General features: G+C 44.2%; 1 protein-coding gene across 1 annotated transcript; it reads right to left on the minus strand.

Annotated features, from left to right (window-relative positions):
* Positions 1-13,678: 13,678 nt before the first annotated feature.
* mbip (MAP3K12 binding inhibitory protein 1) lies at positions 13,679-18,209 on the minus strand. The gene is made up of 9 exons (XM_057059373.1): positions 18,041-18,209; positions 17,288-17,404; positions 16,941-17,150; positions 16,285-16,381; positions 15,884-15,949; positions 15,604-15,762; positions 15,402-15,499; positions 14,124-14,162; positions 13,679-14,026 (listed from the first exon to the last, which is right to left on the minus strand). The coding sequence occupies exons 1-9, from the start codon at positions 18,158-18,160 to the stop codon at positions 13,919-13,921; spliced, it is 1,014 nt and encodes a 337-aa protein (XP_056915353.1). The 5' UTR covers positions 18,161-18,209; the 3' UTR covers positions 13,679-13,918.
* Positions 18,210-22,390: the final 4,181 nt, after the last annotated feature.

A 22,390-nucleotide genomic window follows, 5' to 3' on the forward strand; every position in this document is an offset into this window, starting at 1 on the left:
ACGTTTAACCCACACACTGTCTATTGCCATGCACACACGTGCACACAGCTCTTTCTCAAGTTGTTTCTGAATGGCACTTTTTCTCCCTCAGCCTTTTTTGGGAGAATGCTATGGTCAAACATTTCTACCCACAAATAACTCACCAGACGCAGCTTTCTGCTAATGTTGGTATAAAAAAGATGGTTTTGCATGATCAGGAATGAACATGAGGAGTTCCGCGTTGTGTTTTGCGGGGATCTACTGTGGCATTGGATCTCAGATCCAGGGATAAAGTTCTGTCCCCATGTTAAACCAGGAAATGAGTTGAACTAAATGCAACATCCCTCGTGTTTCCTGGGTGATGTGGGAGGCAGAATGGGCGAAATACCTGGAATCAAGGGGGGAGAGGCATCGCGCTGACTTATCCTACTACCGGTAATCTTTTTGGAAAGTCTCGCTGCTGCCCTGGCTCCAGCGGCCATGTAGGATCATGCAACCTCAGGCTTCAGATTTCTCTGCTTCTTCTAAATTGCAGCTGTCCTTTCAGAGACCTCCACAGAGCTGAAGTGCCCTCTGGATCCCACCTCATAAATATTGGTTGGTTGGTTGGATATTTCTCTTCTGTTGTCAACAGACTGGTAAGAAAATATTTGGAGGTTAAAGCATTAAATGTATCCATGGAGACGGGTCCTATTCCACCGAACTCTGATGTGTTTTCCTGCCTGGTTGTTGGCCCACTTCACCCGCAGAAGTTCAAGGCTGAGAGAAGCCTCGGCTGCTCTGGATGACACGAGTTTAAGAAAAATAGCTGTGGCTAAAAGGCTTGGCAAGGTGTTCTCCATGGGCAGCAGAGAGCGTTTGTTTGAGGAGGGGGGGCATACTTGACCTCCTCCCTCTCGAGATGCGAGGAGGAGAGAGTGGAGGACTGTTCAAGGCTGTCAGTCAGAGGTTTTCTTCTCGTTGTGCAAAGCTCATGATTCATATAAAGCAGCCCCTAAGTTGGCACGTTGTGTTTGATGGGAGACTTATTCACATATGACATTTGAAATACTTTAAAAGTTCCACAATACGCAGTATTATTTTACATTTCAGCTTTAAATTGTGATATTTTTTTTCATCGTCTGTTAGTTTCTTTTTCTTAGGTTAAGTTTTCATTCACAGAACTTTACATTCCAAATTTCTTCTCCTGCAATTGATATAAATAATAATAAATAACAATAGTTAATATTATTAGTAGTACTATTTCATAATGTTAACATGATAATATTAAAATGCTAATAATGAAGGCTTTATATGACTGTAGGAAGCTGCATCATTCTTAGCATTTTCTGCCAAAAAAGTGTAAAAAATCTCCAGCATCTTCCTCGGCGATGAAAGATCTCAAGAGCTCGTTATCCTCTCAAAACTCTCCTGAAGCTCCCGGAGACACAAAGAAACACTTTGGGCACCCTGAGCAGCTAACGTAGCGCTTCCAGCTAGCTGTTGCTAGTGCTAACATTTATTCAGCCACACGTTCAGTCAAGAACCTCACGTCTCACTTCTGCAGGTTGCAGTTTCACACACACACACACACACACACACACACACACACACACACACACACACACACACACACACACACACTGTTTTTAGTTATGTTTTAAGCTTTAGGTTGCATTCACAGGAAATAAAAATTTAAGACATCAAATAGCAATCAAGTCAGTACTTCAATTTTTGCATCATTTCATTTCTTAAATATTAATTTAAAAACAAATTTAATGCATGTCACAAAAGTAGATTTAAATGATTACAGCTTTTTTTTCTCAAGTTACACCTGTGTTCCAGGCTTCTTTCACCTTGATTTCTTTAGCTGCATTTGCTTCTAGTTTAGCTTCAGCAAAGCTGACAGGACTCGAATCTCTAAAACCTGTGAATGTTGTTGTTTACCAGACCGTCAGGGCTACAGTTTTGAGCCTAGCGGGTGAAGAACACACACTCAGCAGTTCACTCATCTCTTGCATCTTTTTCAGTGACTAAAGTTGTTGGTTAGTTAGTTGGTTTTTGATGGTAATCCTGTGCTAAAGCTTTTTCCCCCAATAACTTCTGACCAAACATGTAATGAATTAGTCATCACATGAAGAGGGCTAAATTCCTCCCAGCTGCCTCCGCCTCGGGCCCCTAGATTCCTCTCCTGGCTCCTCGCGGTCTCATCACTGTGAAGACGCTGCTGCTGATTGTGATCTGTATTTTCAAAGATGGGGCGGGCAGGCGTGGGATGGGGGGGGGGGCTCAGGGGTATAGGTGTTTGCAGCAGAAGAAGACAATACAATTAAATGATTAATGCACAGCGGGGCCGCTGACAATTAAAACTATTATAGAAATTAAAATGGCATTATGGCGCAGTGGAAAGCTGATGATACCCTTGCTGTCTTTTTAAAAGCAATTTTCATAATTCCAATAATTGAAATTACCGCATATTCATCCATTTTACTGGGTGAGGAGGGCTAAGAGCGGCCACTAATGAAATGCAATCATTAGCATCCAAACAAAGTAATTGGGTAGTCTTTTATCCTTGCAGATAGGTGATAAGGCACAATCACCCCCATCAACGCTCCCCCCCCCTCCATCAAAATGGAGAAGCAAGTAATTAAAGCACAGACAAAGATGAAACCAGCTTAGCATCTGGGCCGTTCACCTCTGAAAACAGCACTGATTGCCTTGATTAAAGACCTTACTGTACCCTCTGATTTTGTTTATGGATACTTCGACGTTCTTGGAATATGTGGGAGGGTGGGGGGGGGGGTAGGAAATAGGCAGGAAACTTTTCATCCTGAACGTGACAGTGCTGCCCATGGCCCCCGAGACTCCATCTCTCAGAGCCACATTAGCTCAGTTAGGCATCAGCTCCTTCTATATACTTAAGGTAATGGAATATAGTACCGCTTTGTGTGACACTCACTAAGCTGCTCCAGGGGCCAGAGTAAAAAGACCCGGGAGGCACAGGTGGAGGTAGAGAGGTGAGCTGGAGAAGAAGAGGGAGGTTGAAGTGAGAGGGAGATGGGCTCATGAAGAGTCTTGAGAAAAAGAGCTCCTTCTCGCTCATATTTAGTGGGGACACCATTTTCCTCCTTTTCTTAGCTCCTTCCTCCGTGGCATTCTCAGTGCTCCTTCCCAGCTCCCCTTCCCCCAGGACTGCCATCAGTGGAGAGCATCATTAGACCACCTGGGGGGGGAGGGGGGACCTGCTAAAATAAATGGAACCTTCTCCTCTCATGTTATCTCCTTATTAAGCTTCCACATTCAATATGGCCTCATCACGCACTCACGTCTTCATCTCCCATGGATCTGCTGTCTTGAGCATCCAGGAAGAGGAACTTTTCCTGGATGTGGGGCAGATGTGACAGCTGTCACAGAGCTCTTGCTCTGTAAATATAAGGAGGATGACAAAGGGACCTGGAGGGCAGAGGAACTGCCCTCCTTTTGTTGCTGTGGCCCTGAAGGCCACACTTTAATTTTGCTGCATCCTGTTTCTTCTTCAAAAAATAAATATCTTTCTTCTTCAGCGGCACCTAGAGCATTTCTCTGTCCAGTTTTCTCTCTTTGTGTTCTGATGTGTTCACCATCTCTTTCTTATGGCTAGGGAAATGGGAAAATGGTCCTTGGTTGCTTTGAAAGGATTAAATTCTCTTTTATACGTGGTTGATCTGACCCTGTGACAGACATTAAGTGGGTCTTCGGCCTGATGCGGAGCGCATGTGTTGTATGTGTCCCTGTTTAGATGTGTGTGTGATAATAGAGCATAGTCATCAACGCATGGTACGTTCATGCATCGACACGTCCTTTAGATGTGCAGATAGGTCCAGAGAAAATATTCAGTAGAAATAAAGACACAAATGTTTATTGAAGCAGCAAAGTACAAAGGTGAAGCTATCCTGATAAAAGGGACATAAAAGCATCTCCTGTTGCTATATTGGGACCACTCCAATGTACGTTTTTAATTCTGCTGCTGCTCAGGATGTGTGTTCCACATCCATCATTTTATGTCTGGAACAGCTAATGTGGACTCAGGACGATGCACCATCAGTCTATCCATACCGTCACCCGGGGGTGTCCAAATCCAGTCCTCGAGGGCCGCAGCCGAGCCAGGTTTTCCGTCCCACCAGGTAGACGTCGCTTTCACCTGGGATCCCACTGAGGAAGCGTTTACCGCCTGGTAGGACAGGAAACGAGGCCTGGATTAGCCCCGCGGCTATGGGCTAACCCTTTAAACCCCCACCCATTCGTCATACAAAAGGCAACAAGTTCTTGGGCCACTCCAGACGCCACCAGAGGTTAAGTTCTTCGTGCCTGAACTATGAAAGGAATCGAGACCGAGGGAGACAAAGCTGTCCGTATAACTGTGCTGACTGAATTCCTGAAAAGAAAACCGACCTGAACGCAACCGCACACCTGGTCCCGCCCTCATCCTCTACCTGTCTTTGTCAATTATCTCCCATTTTCTGTGATTTCTCTCTTGTCAGAGTCTCGCAGGGGCAGGAAGGAGGGAGAGGATGGGAAGAGGAAAGAATGCGTTTGATTACACAAGTTTGCTGTCGGTGGCGGGCTGTCTGAGAGGCGCACGCCATTGTGTTTCCCGTGGATGTGTGACTGCCGCGGCGGATGGGGAGGCTAAAAAAAGACGGGCATGGGAAACATGCAGACTGACATTTCTTAATCAAATATGGCAATCAGGGGCCTAACCAACAGCATAGCATTTGCAATTCCTTTTAATTCCTAATCAAAAGCTGAGCAAATGAGGGAGAAATCGAGGAAGACGGAGGGTGGGGGGACGCAGGTCATTACATCTCTTTTTACTGGCCGGATGAAAAACGTGGAATTAATCAGTGGCCATTAGGGTGTATTTACTTACCCCTGCAGGGGCTCAGCTCGCTCTAGCCTTTCCTGGATACCAGCCCAGGCAGAATATTCATCTTGGCAAAGGCGGCTCCGTATCCGAGGAAGATTCTGCTGAGACCGGTGCTGCGAGGATGTCAGCAGCGTGCGCCCGTACAACAGTGCTGCAGCCATCTTTACTCTGTGCGTAATCCTCTGTAGGGTCAGTCCAGGGCCTCTGGTATTGACTCACAATTGCCCCCCACCCCCTAATGCACTATTGTCATTGCTCACCCGGGTCCTGAAGTCTGGTGCCAGTTTGAAAAAAACCAAAAACTGTTAATGGTTATTAAAACCTCTGAGGGTTGTGTTTGGAGGCTTTGGACCCAACTGCAGACATTAAAATAAGTGTGATTATGTTTTAACGAGATTTTCTCATTATGTCTGCTGGTTGTAAATGAGCAATTTACTTTTAAATCAAAGGAGATTGCATCAAAAGGGCCAAGGGTCTGCAGTCTCGCATTATTAATCAATCCAATGATCTTCATTTGCAAAATAAGTATAAAGGACTAAAGTGTGACTTACAAATATGAATTAATGTCAAAAGAAAGAGGACTGATGTAACGTTATACCTGCATTTGGTGGCTGCTTCACTGCTGGAGGCCTCACCAGAATTAGCTCCAATCATGTGCATACAGAGTTTACATTAGGGAACAGGAAGAGTGACAGAAAGAGTCTACAGAGAACCTCTCCTCCTCCCGGAGTCATGGAAAATCACTGCTGTGTGTTCAATCCCGTTTAACTTTGTTATAGATGCTGTGTCATTAATCAGTATTGCAGAGCCTGACCTGCTGCACCCAGGGGTGTTAGCATAGCTGTGATACTGACTGTTGCTTTAGAATTACAATCCCCTTTATGCAACTGCCAGGTTTTAAACGCAGAGAGGGCGTTCTCCACACACCATATTTCTATAAAAGCTTTCTAAAATTCCCTCCCCGAGGGTCCGTTTTGCGTGACCACAGAGGTCAGATGAGACGCCCAGCACTTCAAAGCGGGTGACGCTGGCTGACCACGCCATTACGGCACACAACTCTTCAAACAACTGATAGTGAGACAAAGGAGGCCACGGCGAGCTTTCTGTGGGCGATATGAGCAAACAGTTGATGACGTTTACTCAAGATTAGCGCCGCTCACCACCAAAGGAGTCTGGCTCACAGAGAGAGAGAGCAAGCAGAGAGCAGGAAGAAGGTAAAGAACAAAAAGAAGGCAATTGAACACTTTAGTCATTTAGCAGACATTGTTGTTTGTCTGTTTGTTGGGCGTGCTGGAGGAGTGGAAGAATGCTGCATTCAGAAGTGAATAATTGGCTCAGCCCATCAGCACAGGTACACCGTCACCTGTTCCACGGGCACCGCGCACATAAAGGATCATTTAAGTAGAATATTGTTCATCAGAGCCTGAATAAGATGATTGGAAAATCCAAGAATACTTTGTTATGTAGATGATGTTGAATGGATGGTGATTGTGTTTCATAGACGACGCCGTTAACAAATGGTGGGAGGGAAAAAAAGGGTCTGCTAATGAGGAAAAGGCATCAGCTGAAGTGGTACAGATAAAAGTCAGTTCAGACAGGAAACAATGCAGAAAAAATGGCAAAATTCCTTTCTTTCAAAAGCAGAATCTGTTAAATCAATTAGAGTTTTCTGGCGAACGTGGAAGTTTGAAGAGGGAAAAAGATACTGGCTCCACAGAAAATATAGGATAAAGTGCGGCTCCGTGAAAATATGAAAACCTTTGCTCCGTTCCATGCTCTGAGCAGTATACCTTCATGTCTTCCTGGGCCTCCATACGTAGAGAGCCGGGCGCCACTCTCCGCCACGCGGACGTGATTGCAGCCGCACCCCAACAACTGCAGCTGATTCCTCCCCGGAACGTGTAATTTTCTCATTTAGCTCACAAGCGTTTGGCCCGACACCAATTAGCAGAGGGCTCTGACCTCAGACGTCTGCACCAAGAGACGCTAACGGTGGCTAACGACGCACCACGTGACACGCCTCAATCAGCCGCTTCTATCCTCTTTCTATTTTGGAGCCATCAAATCATCACTATATACATAATTCATACTCCTTAGATTTGGAGGTTTCTTTTAATGCACGTTCAGACTTAAACTTACGCAGAACTTAAATCTAACTTTATATTGAGTATCTTGCAATATTCAAAGGGAAGAAATCCATAATAATCCCGTTGATATTTTAAAATAATATTAATGATGACCATTTATTTTTCAGATTTCTTGGGAAAATGGCAACACGATGCAATACCACCATCCGCCATGGGAGGGTGGGGTCAGGCCAAAGTGCTGCTTTTACCCATGGCCCGTCAACAGCAGTGGGGAGGGTGAGCTGGAGAAGAAAAATAGATCTTTGGTAGCTTGTTGGGGTGATCAAAGATGTATCTAGTCCAATTTCATACTGAGGAGAATTCTTCATCAGTCATCTACAGCATCGATATAGAAAGGCATTAATATGCACCATAAGCTATAATTACATGAACTTTGATTGTTTTGTCATTAACCTCTTGTGCTGCTCTCGTTAAAGAAATTTAGTGGACTCTCATTATATTTGATTAGTTTCCTGACGCAATTATTTTGATCTAATTTGATGATGTTTGCACTCGCGTGCACGGGCTCCCGTATGCACCGAGTGTCACCGAGTGTTTGCGCTTTTATATGTATATGCACGCAAGTGCGTGCCTGCCTGCCTGCGAGCCCGGTGGATGTGTGTGCGTGCACATGTGTGGAGGGTGCAGCATGCACATGTCTCTCCTCCTTGACGTCGTCTTTGCACCCCACCAGGCAGCTCTTGGCCCCCTCCTTTCATTGCTAAGAAACCATCCATTCTGTGTGAGTAATCAGAGCTGTGCCTCCAGGAGCCCAGCCAAGCCTCTCATCCTTGGGCTGCTCAAGAGCTGCTTTAATTAACCATCATACCACAGATGGGATCAATTTTTCTCCCCCCCCCCACCCTCTTTCTCGCTCTTTCTCTGTGCCTCTCCCTCTCCCTTCTATCTCTGCAGCTTCTTTCCTGCACCCTTCTCTCCCATACACAAGCCCCATAATTGCACTGGAACAGTGCCAGCCGTCAGTCGGGCCCCAGACTGCAGGCCTCTCCCCTCGCACGGTTCTCGTCCTCAGCCCCTGGCCTCACCTGCTCAATACCTTATTAGTGTCAGGATCTGGAGAGAGCCATTGCAGATTAACTAAAGGGATGTGAGATTGATTCCTGCCCCTGCAGACAGAATGGAGGTTTTCGTCTCGTCTGAGCGCACGTGTTTATGTGCAGGGTGTGCCGAGGAGGGACGGGGTGAATAGATATACAGGCAGGCAGAACGTGCATATGATGTTTAACTTGGGGAGGGGGTTACTGTGTGCACGGGATGCTTTCTTCATCCTCTGCCAGTCCAGCGTGTATAAGAGCTTTTGAAATCAAGGTTTTTTTGGATGAGTTCAGCATCTGCCTCATTCACGGATAAATAATTCCTCATCTTATTTCACCTTCATCGGGTTTCATGTAGTTCTAGGAAGACACAGATGTGGGTCCCTCTGTGTTGAGCTCTTCCCCCCAGACCTGCACACACACCAGACTCTAAAACCACCAGCCTTCTCAAAGGCCAATCTTAGCTTCTAATCTCGCACGCTATTATTCCCAGTAAATGACCTGTTCAGAGAAATATGTTCAGGAAAATGTTGCCCTATTGATTATTCATGCTGTAGCCGCGGCTATATGTGTCAACGAGGTCTCAGAGGCCGCCGGGTTGGGCGAGAGATTAACATCTATTTCAGAGATAGGTGAATTTGTCATGCAGGGGAGGTGGTGAGGGGGTTCTCTGCGTGTGTGTGTGTGTGTGTGTGTGAGGAGTTTCAGGAGGTTGGGCTAGAGCGGGGTGGAGGGTTGTCTCCTCAGGATTGTGCTGTAATCACAGGGCTCCGTCTGTGTGGCACATCTCAAGAGTGGTGTCAGCTGGGCTCTCTTCTGTTTGCTAATAGCAGGGAGTCAGGCCTCTCTCACAAAGAAGTGCGTTTGATCTCCAGGTATGGGACGTGCAGGGAGAGAGGTGACACGACTGAATACTAACAGGGCCAGCTCACCACCGCTTATCTTTTATCTGCCGCGTGAGTGTGTGTATGTGCATGCACGTGCCTGTTATCCTAATAGTATTTGTGTTTTGTGGGTAAACAGCTTAGTGGGTTTCAAGCTTTTAAAAAGGAAAAGAAACACAGGGGTGGTATTATTACAGAGGGCTAAAATCAGGGTCAACTGACAATATTCTAGCACCTGTAATGCTAACAATCGCCCGCAGCTAAAGCCGTTCGGTTCACCGCCCCCCCCCCAAAAAATAGTTTCCTAACAATTGTGTGCGACGGCAGGTGCATCGCTTTTGTACGTTACAGCTGCTGATTTGCAGCGCGCTGTTTGTGTGATTGTATAACAGCCATTGTGGCGTTGGTCGTGGAGCGGTTCACGGGACCCAGGGCCCAGCTGCCCAAGTGAGGCAGAAGAGTCAGACATCATTGTGGTGTGATTTCCTCCTCTCCTTGCAGATGGAGTGTTTTTGTCAGAGCGAGGGCCACTGTGATTGCCTCTTCGCCAACGGTGTCAGCCCGGGATAATACCGCAGCCGTCCCCACAGGAACAAAACAGGATCAGCACAATCCATTTTCTTTTTCTCTGGCAAAATGGAATAATTTCAAAGAGACAATCCCTGGTAGTCTCGGCAGCCCTGGAAAAATCAAAAGACAACCATTACGGCGAAAAAAGCGTGAAAGAGGTGTTCCACCTTTACCCCTCGGCTGCACAAAATACTATGCCTGGCTCTAACTAGCACGCGCGGCCACAGATGGACAAAGAAAATAGATTTGAAAGGAAAGTTCGCAATCTGACAATGCGGAGCCCTGAAGCGCGGCGTGAAAGATGCATTGGCACCGACTGCAGATGAGGACGGGGAGCACGACCCCCTCATATTAGACGCCTCATTCACACCTTTACGTCTGAAATCTGGTGCGTCTATACCTCTGCAGAAATCTGAGATCTATGGCAGCGTACCCTTTACAATCTTAATGATACTTCAGCAAAGTGTGGTGGCTGAGAGAGGGCGGGAGCCATGAGGCTCGAGAGCGTCTTATTGGAAAAAGGGGCTAAGAGTGTTGTTGTGATGCCTGACTCCATAGTCTTGGGTCATAGATATTCAAGAACCGCACCTCCCTTTACATTCCTTCTCCCCGTCCCTGTAACACACACTTCCAGACACCCAGCCCCCCCCTCAGTCAGATACCTGCAAATGGATGTATATTGCAGAGATGGCGATGTGATGAGGTCTGAGCTCGACGGTCTGGTGTGTGAAAGATGGATGCAGGAAGGGAGGTGCTGCTGAAATAATGAAGAGGGAGTTGTCTTGCTTTAAGGACAATGCCAGAGTAGCTGTCTATTATAGTACAGTGTGAATGAATGAAGAGTGATTGAGTGCAGTACTCCACGCCACCTATATAACACACAAGTACAGCAATGTGGAATGGGGGGGGGGGGGGTGAAAGAGCCCTAGAGGCCTAAATGAGGTGAAAGGAAGTGGAAGCGTCCAGTAGGGGGTCTACTGCTGCGGAAAGTGAAGGGAAAGTGGGGAATGAAGGGCTTGCTGGAATCCTAGGCCAATGCATGAAGGTTTAGGGCTAAGTGTCTCATCAGCATCCAGCTCAGGTGCTGCCGGGGCCCACGCTCTAACTATGCCCTGACTTGATTGTAATTGCCTGAATTCAACACCCGCTGCTCCCTCCCAGCAATACCACAGGCACATTTCAACTCCAGAGGCAGCAGGGCCACAGAGAGCAGCTGACTGCCTCTATTTGAAGCTCATAGGCTGCAGGGGGATCCTCTCTGGTGCTGTCTGCTTCACGGGGGAGGGTCACAGGTGCGCGCACCCCCTTACCTCGTGGGTGTTTGCGAACAGGAATCAAGTGCAAGTACATCGGGCAGGCTTCTAGAGTGATGGCATGAGCATGACAGAGGTATGTGTTGCTCTGACAGCACCTGAGGGCCAAAAGAGATTTCTTCCTGTAGCTTTGAAGCATCTTGTTGGGGGGGGGGGGTCTACAATGCATGACACATTTTATGCCGATAGCATTTTACATTTCCATAGCTATCAAATTGAATAAGACTGCCGAGCCCGTGTTTGTCATCTCCAATTCAAAGTCAAAGAATACACTTGATTGCTCTATACGCGACAATACTTTCGCATACAGTGGTGAAAATCCTTATCGTTGTCCTTATGCTAATGTTTTGAGGGTTGAAAATTGCTCAAATCTACTGCTCAGAAAGAACCAAACCCCTCCAGATGGCAGAAATAATTGAGTGGAATCACAAGACCAACTTTATAATAACTAATACATTTTGGATTTGTGCTAACGGCCAGCGTGAATATTGCTCCAGGTCTGTTATAGAACCGCGGCGCTGCCTACATTCAAGCGCCTTCTTTGCCAGATTTATAACCCACAAGAAGGCTGAATGGAGCACTTGACGCTCATGCTGGCAAGTCCTCGTTCAAAACAACAAGATACAAAATTATGAGCAGAAATAGATTTTTTCTAGTGGTCGTATGTAATTTATGGCTCCCGGTTGACCAGCTTTGCAAACTGCCGGAGGGTTAACTTTAAAAAGTTAGCCTGTGGCGGTCCTCATCCCGCGATAATAAGGCCGTCTCTAATAAAGAACAGGCTTGTTGCCAACAGGTGGTCTCTTTAAAAGACCAGAGCCACAGCACTCAGGGTAAGGGAGAGAGAGAAAAAACGGCCATGGCAAAATGTGTCAGAATCTAATGTTCTGCTGAGTGAAAAGCCTGTTTTCTGTCTTTTGTTCCCAGCTCGAGATTTAGCCATGTTCCTCATTGTTCGGGGCACAAACGAGCAACAGTCTTTTTTGACACGGAGCCACAGATGAATAAAGACTGGAGCTGACTAGTCACAGGAAAGAGCTTTCTTTTTGAAGGGCATGGAGCCCATTAAGAGTTTGGGAGATATGAATGGATATGTATCCTCTCCTTCGACCTCACCAGAAAATACAACCGGACCCATAGAAGTCGAGGAACACCTCCGCGTCTTTTTCACCAAGGTTCCCAAGCACATAACAAGAAATTGGCCAAAGGGAGGACTGATTGACAGGCAGGAATTAGACGGAGTCAATGAGGAAGTGGCTTTTTTGTCCATTTGAAAGGGTATACTATGCCCACCCAACTTTAGAGCCCCAACCACTGACACTAATGTTGATGTTTTGACTTTATATTCCCCACACAGGCTGCAGGGAGTGCGGATTGTTTAATCGTGGCAGGCCTTAACATGTTAATTAAATCCAGTGATGAGCTGCGTGCATGGCGTGTTCACATAATAAAACTGGCAGGATAAAGATAATGAGATATTTAGTGAGCCACTTCACGCAGACGCCAGTCAGTGTTCCCGGCTCAATAGGCGGATGATGGGTGGATCCCGGCAAACGCAGCCCACAAAATACAACCTTTTGTACCGCTCTGTAATCCATTTGTTACACTCAGACCAATTTGTCCTCATTAACCCTCATAAGGGGGACTGTGTCTGAGACAAAAGCTCCAGGGGGACAATGAACAACACCCCCCCCCCCCCCCCACACACACACACACACACACACCCCTGAAACCCACCCTCCGCCTCCGTCCATGTCGCTTCACCTCAAGTGCTCCCCTTCCCAGCACATTGTGGCCCCCGGCTGCCACCGAGGTTCCAGCCTTGTTGGAGCAGAGCCAAACAAGTGAGGCACACCTGAAAGAGGGGGTGAAGAAGAAAATTCCCATTTCCGCATCCAGAGTGAAATATCTCCGGAAGGAGGGGTGGTGGTGGTGGTGGGGGGGGGGGGGGGCACAATGCAACGTCTTCTATTGTATTCAGGTCACTCCATCAATCAACTCTGAAATAAATCTTGACGTGGCATACAAAGAGCCACAGCAGAGAAAGGGAGAGGGGTTACAGTAATTTCAAAAGACGTGAGAAAGTTGGGTTTCCTCCGCTGCTGCTGCTTGTCACACCTGTTGCAGCTGTGATTGGAAAATGCTGTGTGTTATTGTGGAATAACCCTGTCCAATCAGTTTGATGGCACCTGCCCGGCCGCGTACACGTGAAACCAAGCCCCTGCTGCACGTCGGGGCCCATAAAGCGATCCAGACGGAATATCGGGCAAGGCGAGAAAGCGGGATATTCTATTTCTACAGCCACGGGTGGCCTGGATACACTTAACGACACGTTCCACCTGTAATTAACCATACCGTGTCATTTGACCAGTCTTCATGGGAGGAATAAGCTGAGCTAAACTCACAATTACTGTTATTATCCAGGCTTTTCCGTGGGAAGTTTTCTTCTCCCGTCTAAAAAAAGCACGCCCTTCTCTCATGATCTGGCAGCTTAGGTGATCTGCAGGTGGATATTGAGATCGTGCATAGTTAACGGTGAGCTGCTTTCACCCAGACCTAAATTCAAATAGTTTTTAATCCCATAACCAGGCAGGGATAACTCATTTATCCACTTGGAGAGCCCAGAGTTGTAATAATTGCTTCAGCTGCTCGATGGGAGCATGTCACAGTGTCAAACACAGCAGCGTCTCATTGAACGCTGGTTTGTTTGAGTCTCCAATATGTTTTCCAAACAGAGATGCGGTAATCAGGTCATTTACTATAATGACAACCATTAGGGAGCATCATCGTCACACAGCAGTCAGATAAATTAGGCGTCTCAACCGCATTAAAGCCGGCTCATCATTGCACATTCAAGGTAGAAACGGGAATTATACAGAAATTTAATGGCTGGAAAAAAGGTTTACAATACAGTTATATTGTTGGGAAACCTGAAAATGGCAATTTATTGAGGAAGCGATGAGTCCATATTTACTGGGAGGGCACAATGTCCTATTGTAGCAGCTTTTATTTGTTGTGTTTAAGCTAAATACCAACATGAGTCACTAAAACATGGAGTTCTGCATTTAGTTTGATGTGGAGAAGCTGAAGAGAGGCTGTGGCGGTGCTACAGCGGGCACTCGCTGCCATATCCAGACCCAAATTCATTCACTCTCTTCAATAGTGCCGCTTTCACAGCGCTGATCTTCTCATCCAGCTCCGTCAGGTTGCAGGCCTGAAGGACAAATTAAAGGGAAAAAATGTCGGAATGATCAAAAGAGGGCAACCTTAACCACCGGAGAGCAGGGGAAGGAAACAAAAGAGCTCCTGACCTGAATGGGAGATGTCTTTGGTCGCTTGTGCAGGTGACTCTACAAAAAGAAGCACATGTTAGAACTTTCACATTTCAGAGTAATTCATTAAAGCTAACACCGTGTTGAACCCAATGTCACCCAGCTCTCTTCAGTGGAGAGGTGCAGCCTTGAACCTTCCTGCGTTTTATATCAGATTGAATGAGAATTTAAATAAAAGATTCAAAGGATTGACAGAAAATGGTTACGGCATGTTGCCTCAATCACCTCACACACTTGATATTTTACAACAGAAAGGCAGCAAACATTCCATATATTCACCTTTCTCCCACCCTGGGGGGACACGGATGCAGAGTTTGTCATTTTAATGCAAAGGAATGAAAGAATCCTAACACGGATCCATTTACTTTCATAGATTTATGTGATATTTTGCTTTCATTGAAATGTTTTGGTTATGAACAAGATGTTTCGGTAAACACGGGAGAAAGCACGAGTTGCAACAAGAGATGTGCTTTTAATCTGACATCTTTGACTCTCAACTGAAAACCAGTGTAGAATTGTTTAACATGCTGCATAATTTGCTGTTGAGAGTTAAAACATTCCTGGCTCCGTGGGCCAACTGTGTACAGCTCTTCAGTAAATCCCAAACTACAGTATTTTCAGAAATTGGGGGGGGGGGGTGTGTGTGAAAAAAAACAGCACTCTGAATATAAAAGACCCCATCAGTTTATTCAAAGACACTTGACGTCTCTTGCTCAGCGCGCACAAACATGCAGTGAGTCAAAAGCAGATAGAGAGCAGCGGCGTACTCACAGGAGCAGCATGCGGCGCCGAGAAATACCAGCGTGAAGAGACATGCAGCATCTTAAGCACACTTACTCAGAATACTAAACGTATGCTGGACAGACTCCTTCAGGATGGGAAATTAGATTCTGTGTGACTGTGAAAATCTGCTGTGGATGTGGATTATTGAAGGCTGTATTCTGACTGGGCAGTTCAAAGAAGGGACTTTTACGCCTTTGGCAGAAATGTTAAAGCAAATCTAACCTGCTGCATTAATGACCTAAATGAAATTTGATCATGACGAGGTGTTTATGTGAGTACATTTTTGTCATAGACAAATTGCTCTTTCAAAGTTAATTTCCTTAAAAAACACACAAACCTACAATAAATGAATGTTTTAGTTTGCAATGGGGCCTCACACACTTGTGTTAAACAAATGGAAATCATGCTAGAATAAACAGACAAACCATATTTTACATTCAGCATGCGTGTGTTTATAATAGCCACAAAACTCACTGAGGACTGGAAGTACTCAGGCGAGAGTCCCTCCAACTCCAGGATCCGGTCTTCCAGCTTCTTTAGCCTCTGGTAGACGTTTAATGGAATTGGACCCGCTGAAGAAGAAACATTTGAAGATTTTTAAAATCCTGGATAAAAGCAGGTCGGTGCATGTGCAGACTTTGATGGCACGAAATGAATTTTTAGATTTATCTTTGACCTTCTGGGAGCCTCAGATGAGTCTCGATGTTTTGAAGTCGTTCTTCTATGGCGGCGTTTCCACAGTCTCTTGTCTGCAGGCCCCTCTGCTGCTCCCCAGCTGCTCCGTGACCCCCCCCAACACGAATCTGGGGCCCATAAGTGTTCACTACCCTCGTAACTGGCAGGTGGAACAAAAGGCATTATGGATAAAAAAAGAAATATCTCAGTCTTATAGTGGTTTAACAGGCTCACAAACAAGTCAATTTAATTGAAATAACAATGTGAATGTGTATTCTTACCTTTCACGTGGCTTTTAAAACCTGGATAAGGCGTGAAAACTGCATCTGTTCTGGCACAGCTGTTTTCTACACAAGAAATTTGAGAATTAAATCAAATTTTAAGCGCTGTTAAATTTTCTCTTGCTCAGTCTGGAACAATTACCATTAGCGTGTTCTGATTTCTATAATTGGTGTCTCACACAGGCTTTGAATTTAACAGAAAAAAAGAGAAAAACCCGTCTTGTGTTTTTCTGGACTAAGCTGGTTGTATTTTGAGGCTGAGTGTGTTAGCTACTTCAACACCACTCTTGGAGCAGTTCAGCCTGACCTCTCGCCTGTAGAAATCAGCTCTCTCCCAAACATTGGCAATCTGTGTGCAGACTCCCTCTCCACCCTGCCCCCAACCTCTTTCCCATTCTCACCCTGATTGCAGTCGATCACGTTGCAAAACTCGCGCACATTGTTTTCATTGATCTCCATCTGCTTGCGCTCCATAAATGCAGATATTCTCCGCTCAATCTGGGTCACAACGGAAAGACAAAGCAGATAATATGATAAAATATATCGATGGGCTACTCAGAGATGTCAAGAACGCGATGAGATCTTTCTGCCGACCTGCAGGTAGATTAATGATCTGAGGCAAACCAGATGCAGCAATGACACGGAATGTGAAAGGTAGTTGGAAATGATTCCAGGTAGCCAAAAAAGGTTGAACGGCCTGTCATCGTCACATGACGGAAAATGAATACTGTTTGCTTGGCTACCAAAATAAATGTACAACAGAATGGGGCCTCTTGTCCTTCATCCACATGCAATCTCAGAGTAATGAGCATCCACTTCATAATCCATCAAGGACCTGGCCCTCTCTCAAAGCCCTCCACCAATGTGCTCTGTTCTACCCGAACTCAGCACTAAAGAACCCCTTATTCTCCACTGAACTCAGCTTATCGGATCTCCATCAAGCTTTTGCTCCATGTACACATCATCGGGTGCGATTACTTATGATTATTCATTTGCTTGATGGGGAGCAAAGAGGGCTCAAAATATGGCCGTGGTAAAACTGCTGACTGAGACGAACCTCTGACTTCCCCGCTCTTATCTGCACCATGACGTCGTCTGCTGGCGTCTTGCTTTCTGAAGCCTCCGTTCTGAGAGGACAGTAGTCCGGAAGTTCGGTCGTCGGGGGCGTGAATAACGACGATGTGACAGCAGTGTCTGACGTGTTGTCTGGTTTAGTTGATGTGTCCCCATCAGCATCAACCAAAGGCTTTAACCTGTCTGAAACAGCCTACACACACACAACAATAAGACGATAGTGTATCAGAAGGTAGTTTTGACTGGAAAATGCTTTATTAATCATCAATGCATCTCATTTGATTGTTTTCTCCAATGTAGCACATCAAAGTCAGCATAGAAGTACTTTACCTGTAATTTTGTGATATGCTGCTGTAAAGAACTGTAAACCTGAGCGAGAGGCGTCGTAGAAAGGTCCAAAGCGTCGGTATTGACGTCTATTCTCAGCACAGCGTTGTTTAATTTAAGCTGAAATTTAGAGAGGGTTTTAGTCACACGTCAGTCTTAACAGGTCAGTACTAAAGCACATTGATTGAGGAGTTAAGTATTGCTGTCTCTTCTTTAACCTGTTCAGCTCGAAGGAACAGACTGTCGGAGGAAGCCCATTTAGGAATTAAGAAAGAAAGGACAGCTATAAAGCCACTACGGTGAATGTGACTTCATCAATATATGCTGGAGCTTTCAGATACGGCAAATGTGGATTATGTGCAAGGACATTCATGAATTCTAAGGGTCTAAAAATGAATGATGGACCTCATACACTCTGGATTTATCGTGATTTTCAGAACGACGTTAGTTCAAAATAGAAGTATTGAATAATGTAGCGCTAAATGCTATACTAAGTAAATGAATTAAAGCATTGTAGTAACGTGGATTGATTTATAACCCAGACATTCACATTTATAATTGAACATCATGGATAAGCAGAAGCATAACCAGTCTATTTTACTGTAACGCGGTGTTAAAAACGCCACCTGAAGCGTGGAAGTGAAAGAAGAAAAGACTTGTGTACACCATCTACAGCAGGGCTGCTAAAAACATTAGCATGTGCTACCCGACCGCAAGGAGAAAACGTGAGGCCTGGGGCTCCGGGGCTCAACAAACCTCTTCCCCGAACTGTGCTAACAGCTTCAGCATGGCGCACACGCAGTCCCCGTAGCTGGACATGTCACCGGAGTCCTTCAAAACACCGCTATTTTCACGCTGCTTCATTGTCTCCGCCATTACAGAAACGTGACGTCAGCGTCACTGCGCGCTGATTGGTGGACCTGGGACCGCGAGTGCGCGCGAGAGGAAAAGAAGACTGCGCCCGCGGCGCGCGCGTGCCGAGAGGCGAGACTGCATTGCGGTTGAAGAACTGTTTTATTTTAGCAATTTTGATCAGATATATTTAGATGTAAAAAGTCATTAAAGATCATTTTCATAATAGTTTAATAATAATCAGCACATTTTTCCGTGGCAGGCGCCGCAGTGTGACTATAGAAGGAGTAAAGTTAATATTGTTATTCTTATTTAACACTTTTAAGGGTAGTAATAGTAGCAAATTGGAGTATTTTGTAAAATAAAGTGGACTCGGACAACTTTATTGAAGATAATCTTTGTGGAATAGTTATTTTATTAAAGTTAATATGGAGAATATTAAACCTTCCTCCATCTTGTGTCCTATTTTTTTAAAAAAATTAAATATGAAATCGTCAATGATTCTGTGTTAGTGTTTTACTTTATTTAACACTTTAAACCAAGCTATTTGGGGTAAAAAAAAATTTTTTTAATTATTTCTGATGCAAGCAGTCAGCTTTAACAGAATGACAATGTGTGTGAACTTAGCAACATTAAGAATCATATTTATCCTTTAATAGTATGGCAATATGACATGAGCACCTTCTTTGGTATTTTTTTGTTTAAATGCTTGACAGGAGGAACCTCTGCCAAAGCAACATGTTTCCCTGAATGATTCAAAAACGTCACTAAACTAAAATAGTTACTGACTGTGACTCTTAATTAGCTTCCATCTGCTGTCAAAAAGAAACTACTGGACATAATTACCTGCAGAATGGATGGACTGAAATGTGAGTCACATTTAACTTCTCCATCACTTTTCAAACTGGGAAAGAATGGTCATTCAATTAGGAACACTGTCTGTCAGCCAAAGCGGACTGTTCAGCAGGGCACTGGGATGGGAACCCTGTGACAATGGCGTATTTTTCTGAGTTGAGTGACTGTGGGAAAAGCTCCCTCTTCTATTCAGACATTTTTCTCTTCTTTTCACATAAATGGGAGAGAGACTGATGAAGGCAACAACAGAAAAAGAACAATTACAGGCAATGAGAAAGCACAACCACTCAGAACTACGGGTTAATCATTTTAGGAAAGGGTCTGAAGACAAGCTTTTTTAGTTTAATTCATCTCTGGGGTGATATTCCCCCCTGATACAGGAAGGGAACTGTAACACTTGACATGGCTTGACATGCTGAGCCATGGCTGACTGTTCCCACACAGCATGGAGCTCAGGAATTAAATAAAGAAAACTGCTCATTTTAATTTGCCTGTCTGCAGGGACAGGAGCCGTGTTTATTCATATTTCTTTCTTTCTTTTTTAAAGGAAGAACCATGTGATATGTATTTTTCTTTTGTGGTTGTTGATCATTTTTTACAGATGCGGTTTTATAAATGACACATGATGAGATAAGAATCTTTACTCTAGTTGTGCTGAGATGTTGATCAGGTGTCACTCAGCTGCACCCAGAACTGGACTCATAGATCCCAGACACCACTGCCAGCGTAATAAAATAAAATGTCAGTTTTCAGTCAAGTTCTTTCAATATCCAATAAGATCACCAGATTTCTTTGTTGAAGAAAATTTAAATGATTAAAATTAAATTTAAAATAGGGAAGCTTTAGCAACACATGTGACATTATCATCAGTTATTAGAATATTTATCTAACATATGGGAATTTTGATTTATTAAAACCTCAGAAAACCTTATCTCCAATTTAGTATATTTGTGAATATACTAGAAGCAGAGTTGTTTATAATATATAGAATTTTAAACTACAACTTTTATACATACATACATACATACATACATACATACATACATACATACATACATACATACATACATACATACATACATAGGTTTGAAGCTCAATTACTGTTAATCAGTATGAGAAAAATGAAAATATACCTACGCATGTAGGCAAATAGTTTATGCAAATTGGCAAATATTACATTAAAATATGAGCTTTTTTCCACTTTCCACAAATTAACTAAAGGTTAATATCTATTATTGCTCATCATTAATGATGATGCTGTGCATAAATACTTTGTTTTACCCCATCGTAATTCCTTAATAAACCATTAAGGTGATTTCACCTACACATTGTTAGATGGAAAATTGTGTACATCAGCATTGCTGACCTTTTCTTTCATCATCCTACAGGAAGGTCACAAAGGTTCTGCTATAGAGCCTAATCGTGGTGCCTGATGTTGGTAGAACGTAACATAAACAGGAGAGTCGGTAAAACTTGTAGTTAAAATGAATACACTCATCCACCAGCAAAACAAGCAGAAAATCATCACTTTGCAAGAGTATCTTCAAATTAGTGATAATTATAATAATTTGTTACACAAGTCAATTTTTGAAGTTTAAGAACAACCCATATTATTATAACTTGTTTTAAAACAAATGTTTGAAATATATAATTCAACTTATTCTTCTGTACTTGTAGCCCCCCCCCCCCAATAATAACATTAGTTAATTGGCTAATAAACTAAATATACCTACGCCTAATAAGATTTGTAGAAAACTTGTAGTGTAGATTTTTTTTTTGTTTTTTTTACCATGCTTAGTCTGCTTTGTTGCAGTGTTAAAAGGAATTTGCAATCCTGGAGTAAACCTAAAAGCATTTTATCAACATAACATCATAATGAGGCAGCAATATTAGATCTAAATGTATGTTATATATAAGATCAAATTTACAGTAGATCCACAGATCTGATGATCACCATCAGCAGAGAATTTGTCCCCCAGAAACCATCAAACTGTCCTAACAAGAGCCTGAACATTAGCCTCAAAGGCAAACCCGGCCCAGACTCACCGAGATCACATGATGGGGAAACGCTGCACTCCACTTTAATGCAGCCGCCATCGAAACCTCGAAGCCTAAACTTATTACTTTACACCACTTCAGCCCGTGAAGAGCATTAATGATATGGACAAAGCACTGAGGATACTCATAAAGTTATTAACCAGCTTTTACACCTGCACGCTGCTGTTCCTGCCACCGCTGCAGGATGCCCAGACACCATCATGTAACTCCTTAATCACTACAGGTTGCTGTGTGGAGTGGGTGAAGAGTCTCTGCATGGATAAAGATGGCTTGGGTTCTTTATTGTTTGCCTTTGACTTTCCACAAAAGCACCTTGAACTTCACGCCAATGACAAGTCGGAACAGGAAAAAACACAAGCAAACAAGTCAGTTCCTCTTGTAGATGTTTAATTTGTTGCTGCTGAAAGTGGAACGACTTTAGTAATAAAGTCCATTTTGGAGCAGAATGACAAGAGAATCCTAACCTAAGGGAGTGGAAATAAACAGTCAGCACACTGTCACATCCCGTTCTTTCAGACTGTTTTTTTTTTTCCATTTATTATACATAAATAATTACGGTCTAAATTTAGTTTTAAAGGGTCATCTATAGAATACCAGTCTTACGTTGCAGCAGGTTTAAGTCTAAAGATGTTACTCACAATCAAAATACTGTGGAGTGCGGTATCCCCCTCCCCACCCCCACCCCAGCCAGCCCACACTGGGCATGCGCACTACAGCTTTAAGCAACCGAGCTTTATGTGTGGGCGTAGAACATTGAGAGTAGAAGAAGAACCAGAGCAACAGTAACTCCCTGTCTGCTGCATTTCTGAAGCAACTCAACCTCCACTCCAAACTTTGTTGCTCGCCATTAGATTCGCTCTTGTTCTGAAAATGTCCTCCCATAAAGCTCCGAGGACAAAAGTGCCCTTGCGTGTATGCCGGTTTGTCTCATTACCGCCACCTACTGCCCCGGCAGATGTACTACAGTGTGTTGTTGTCTTCGATACGTTGTCATCTGCATGATGAAATGCTTTGCTATGGATTTGGAAAATGCGTGCATGGGGTTTTAGCTGGATCTTACCTAAAATGATCAATTTCAGGGTCAACCTTCAAATTCATCTCCTAGCCTTCTCCATCGATACAGATCCTTGTTTTGTTTCTAGCTTTCTCAGGACATTGTCAGGAACAGGGCCTTTTAGGTTTTGTAACATCATCCATTCATAGCAGGTACCTGCTAACCTGGATGCTGATGCTGCCACTGACTTTGGCTGGAGCAACAGGACAAAACACAAAATGCTAACGTGAACATTATTTATGGGATGACACTTTGCTATTGAAATGAGAATATTCTGACTGGGCTAT

This window comes from Takifugu flavidus, chromosome 16 (assembly GCF_003711565.1).
Source record: "Takifugu flavidus isolate HTHZ2018 chromosome 16, ASM371156v2, whole genome shotgun sequence".
Lineage (NCBI taxonomy): Eukaryota > Metazoa > Chordata > Actinopteri > Tetraodontiformes > Tetraodontidae > Takifugu > Takifugu flavidus.

Coding starts and splice junctions, on each gene's coding strand:
- mbip (XM_057059373.1), bottom strand. CDS start 18,160: ATGGCGGAGACAATGAAGCAGCGTGAAAATAGCGGTGTTTTGAAGGAC. Junction 17,151..17,287: donor AGCATATCACAAAATTACAG/GTAAAGTACTTC, acceptor GTGTGTGTGTAG/GCTGTTTCAGACAGGTTAAA. Junction 15,950..16,284: donor CGTGATCGACTGCAATCAGG/GTGAGAATGGGA, acceptor TTTCTTGTGTAG/AAAACAGCTGTGCCAGAACA.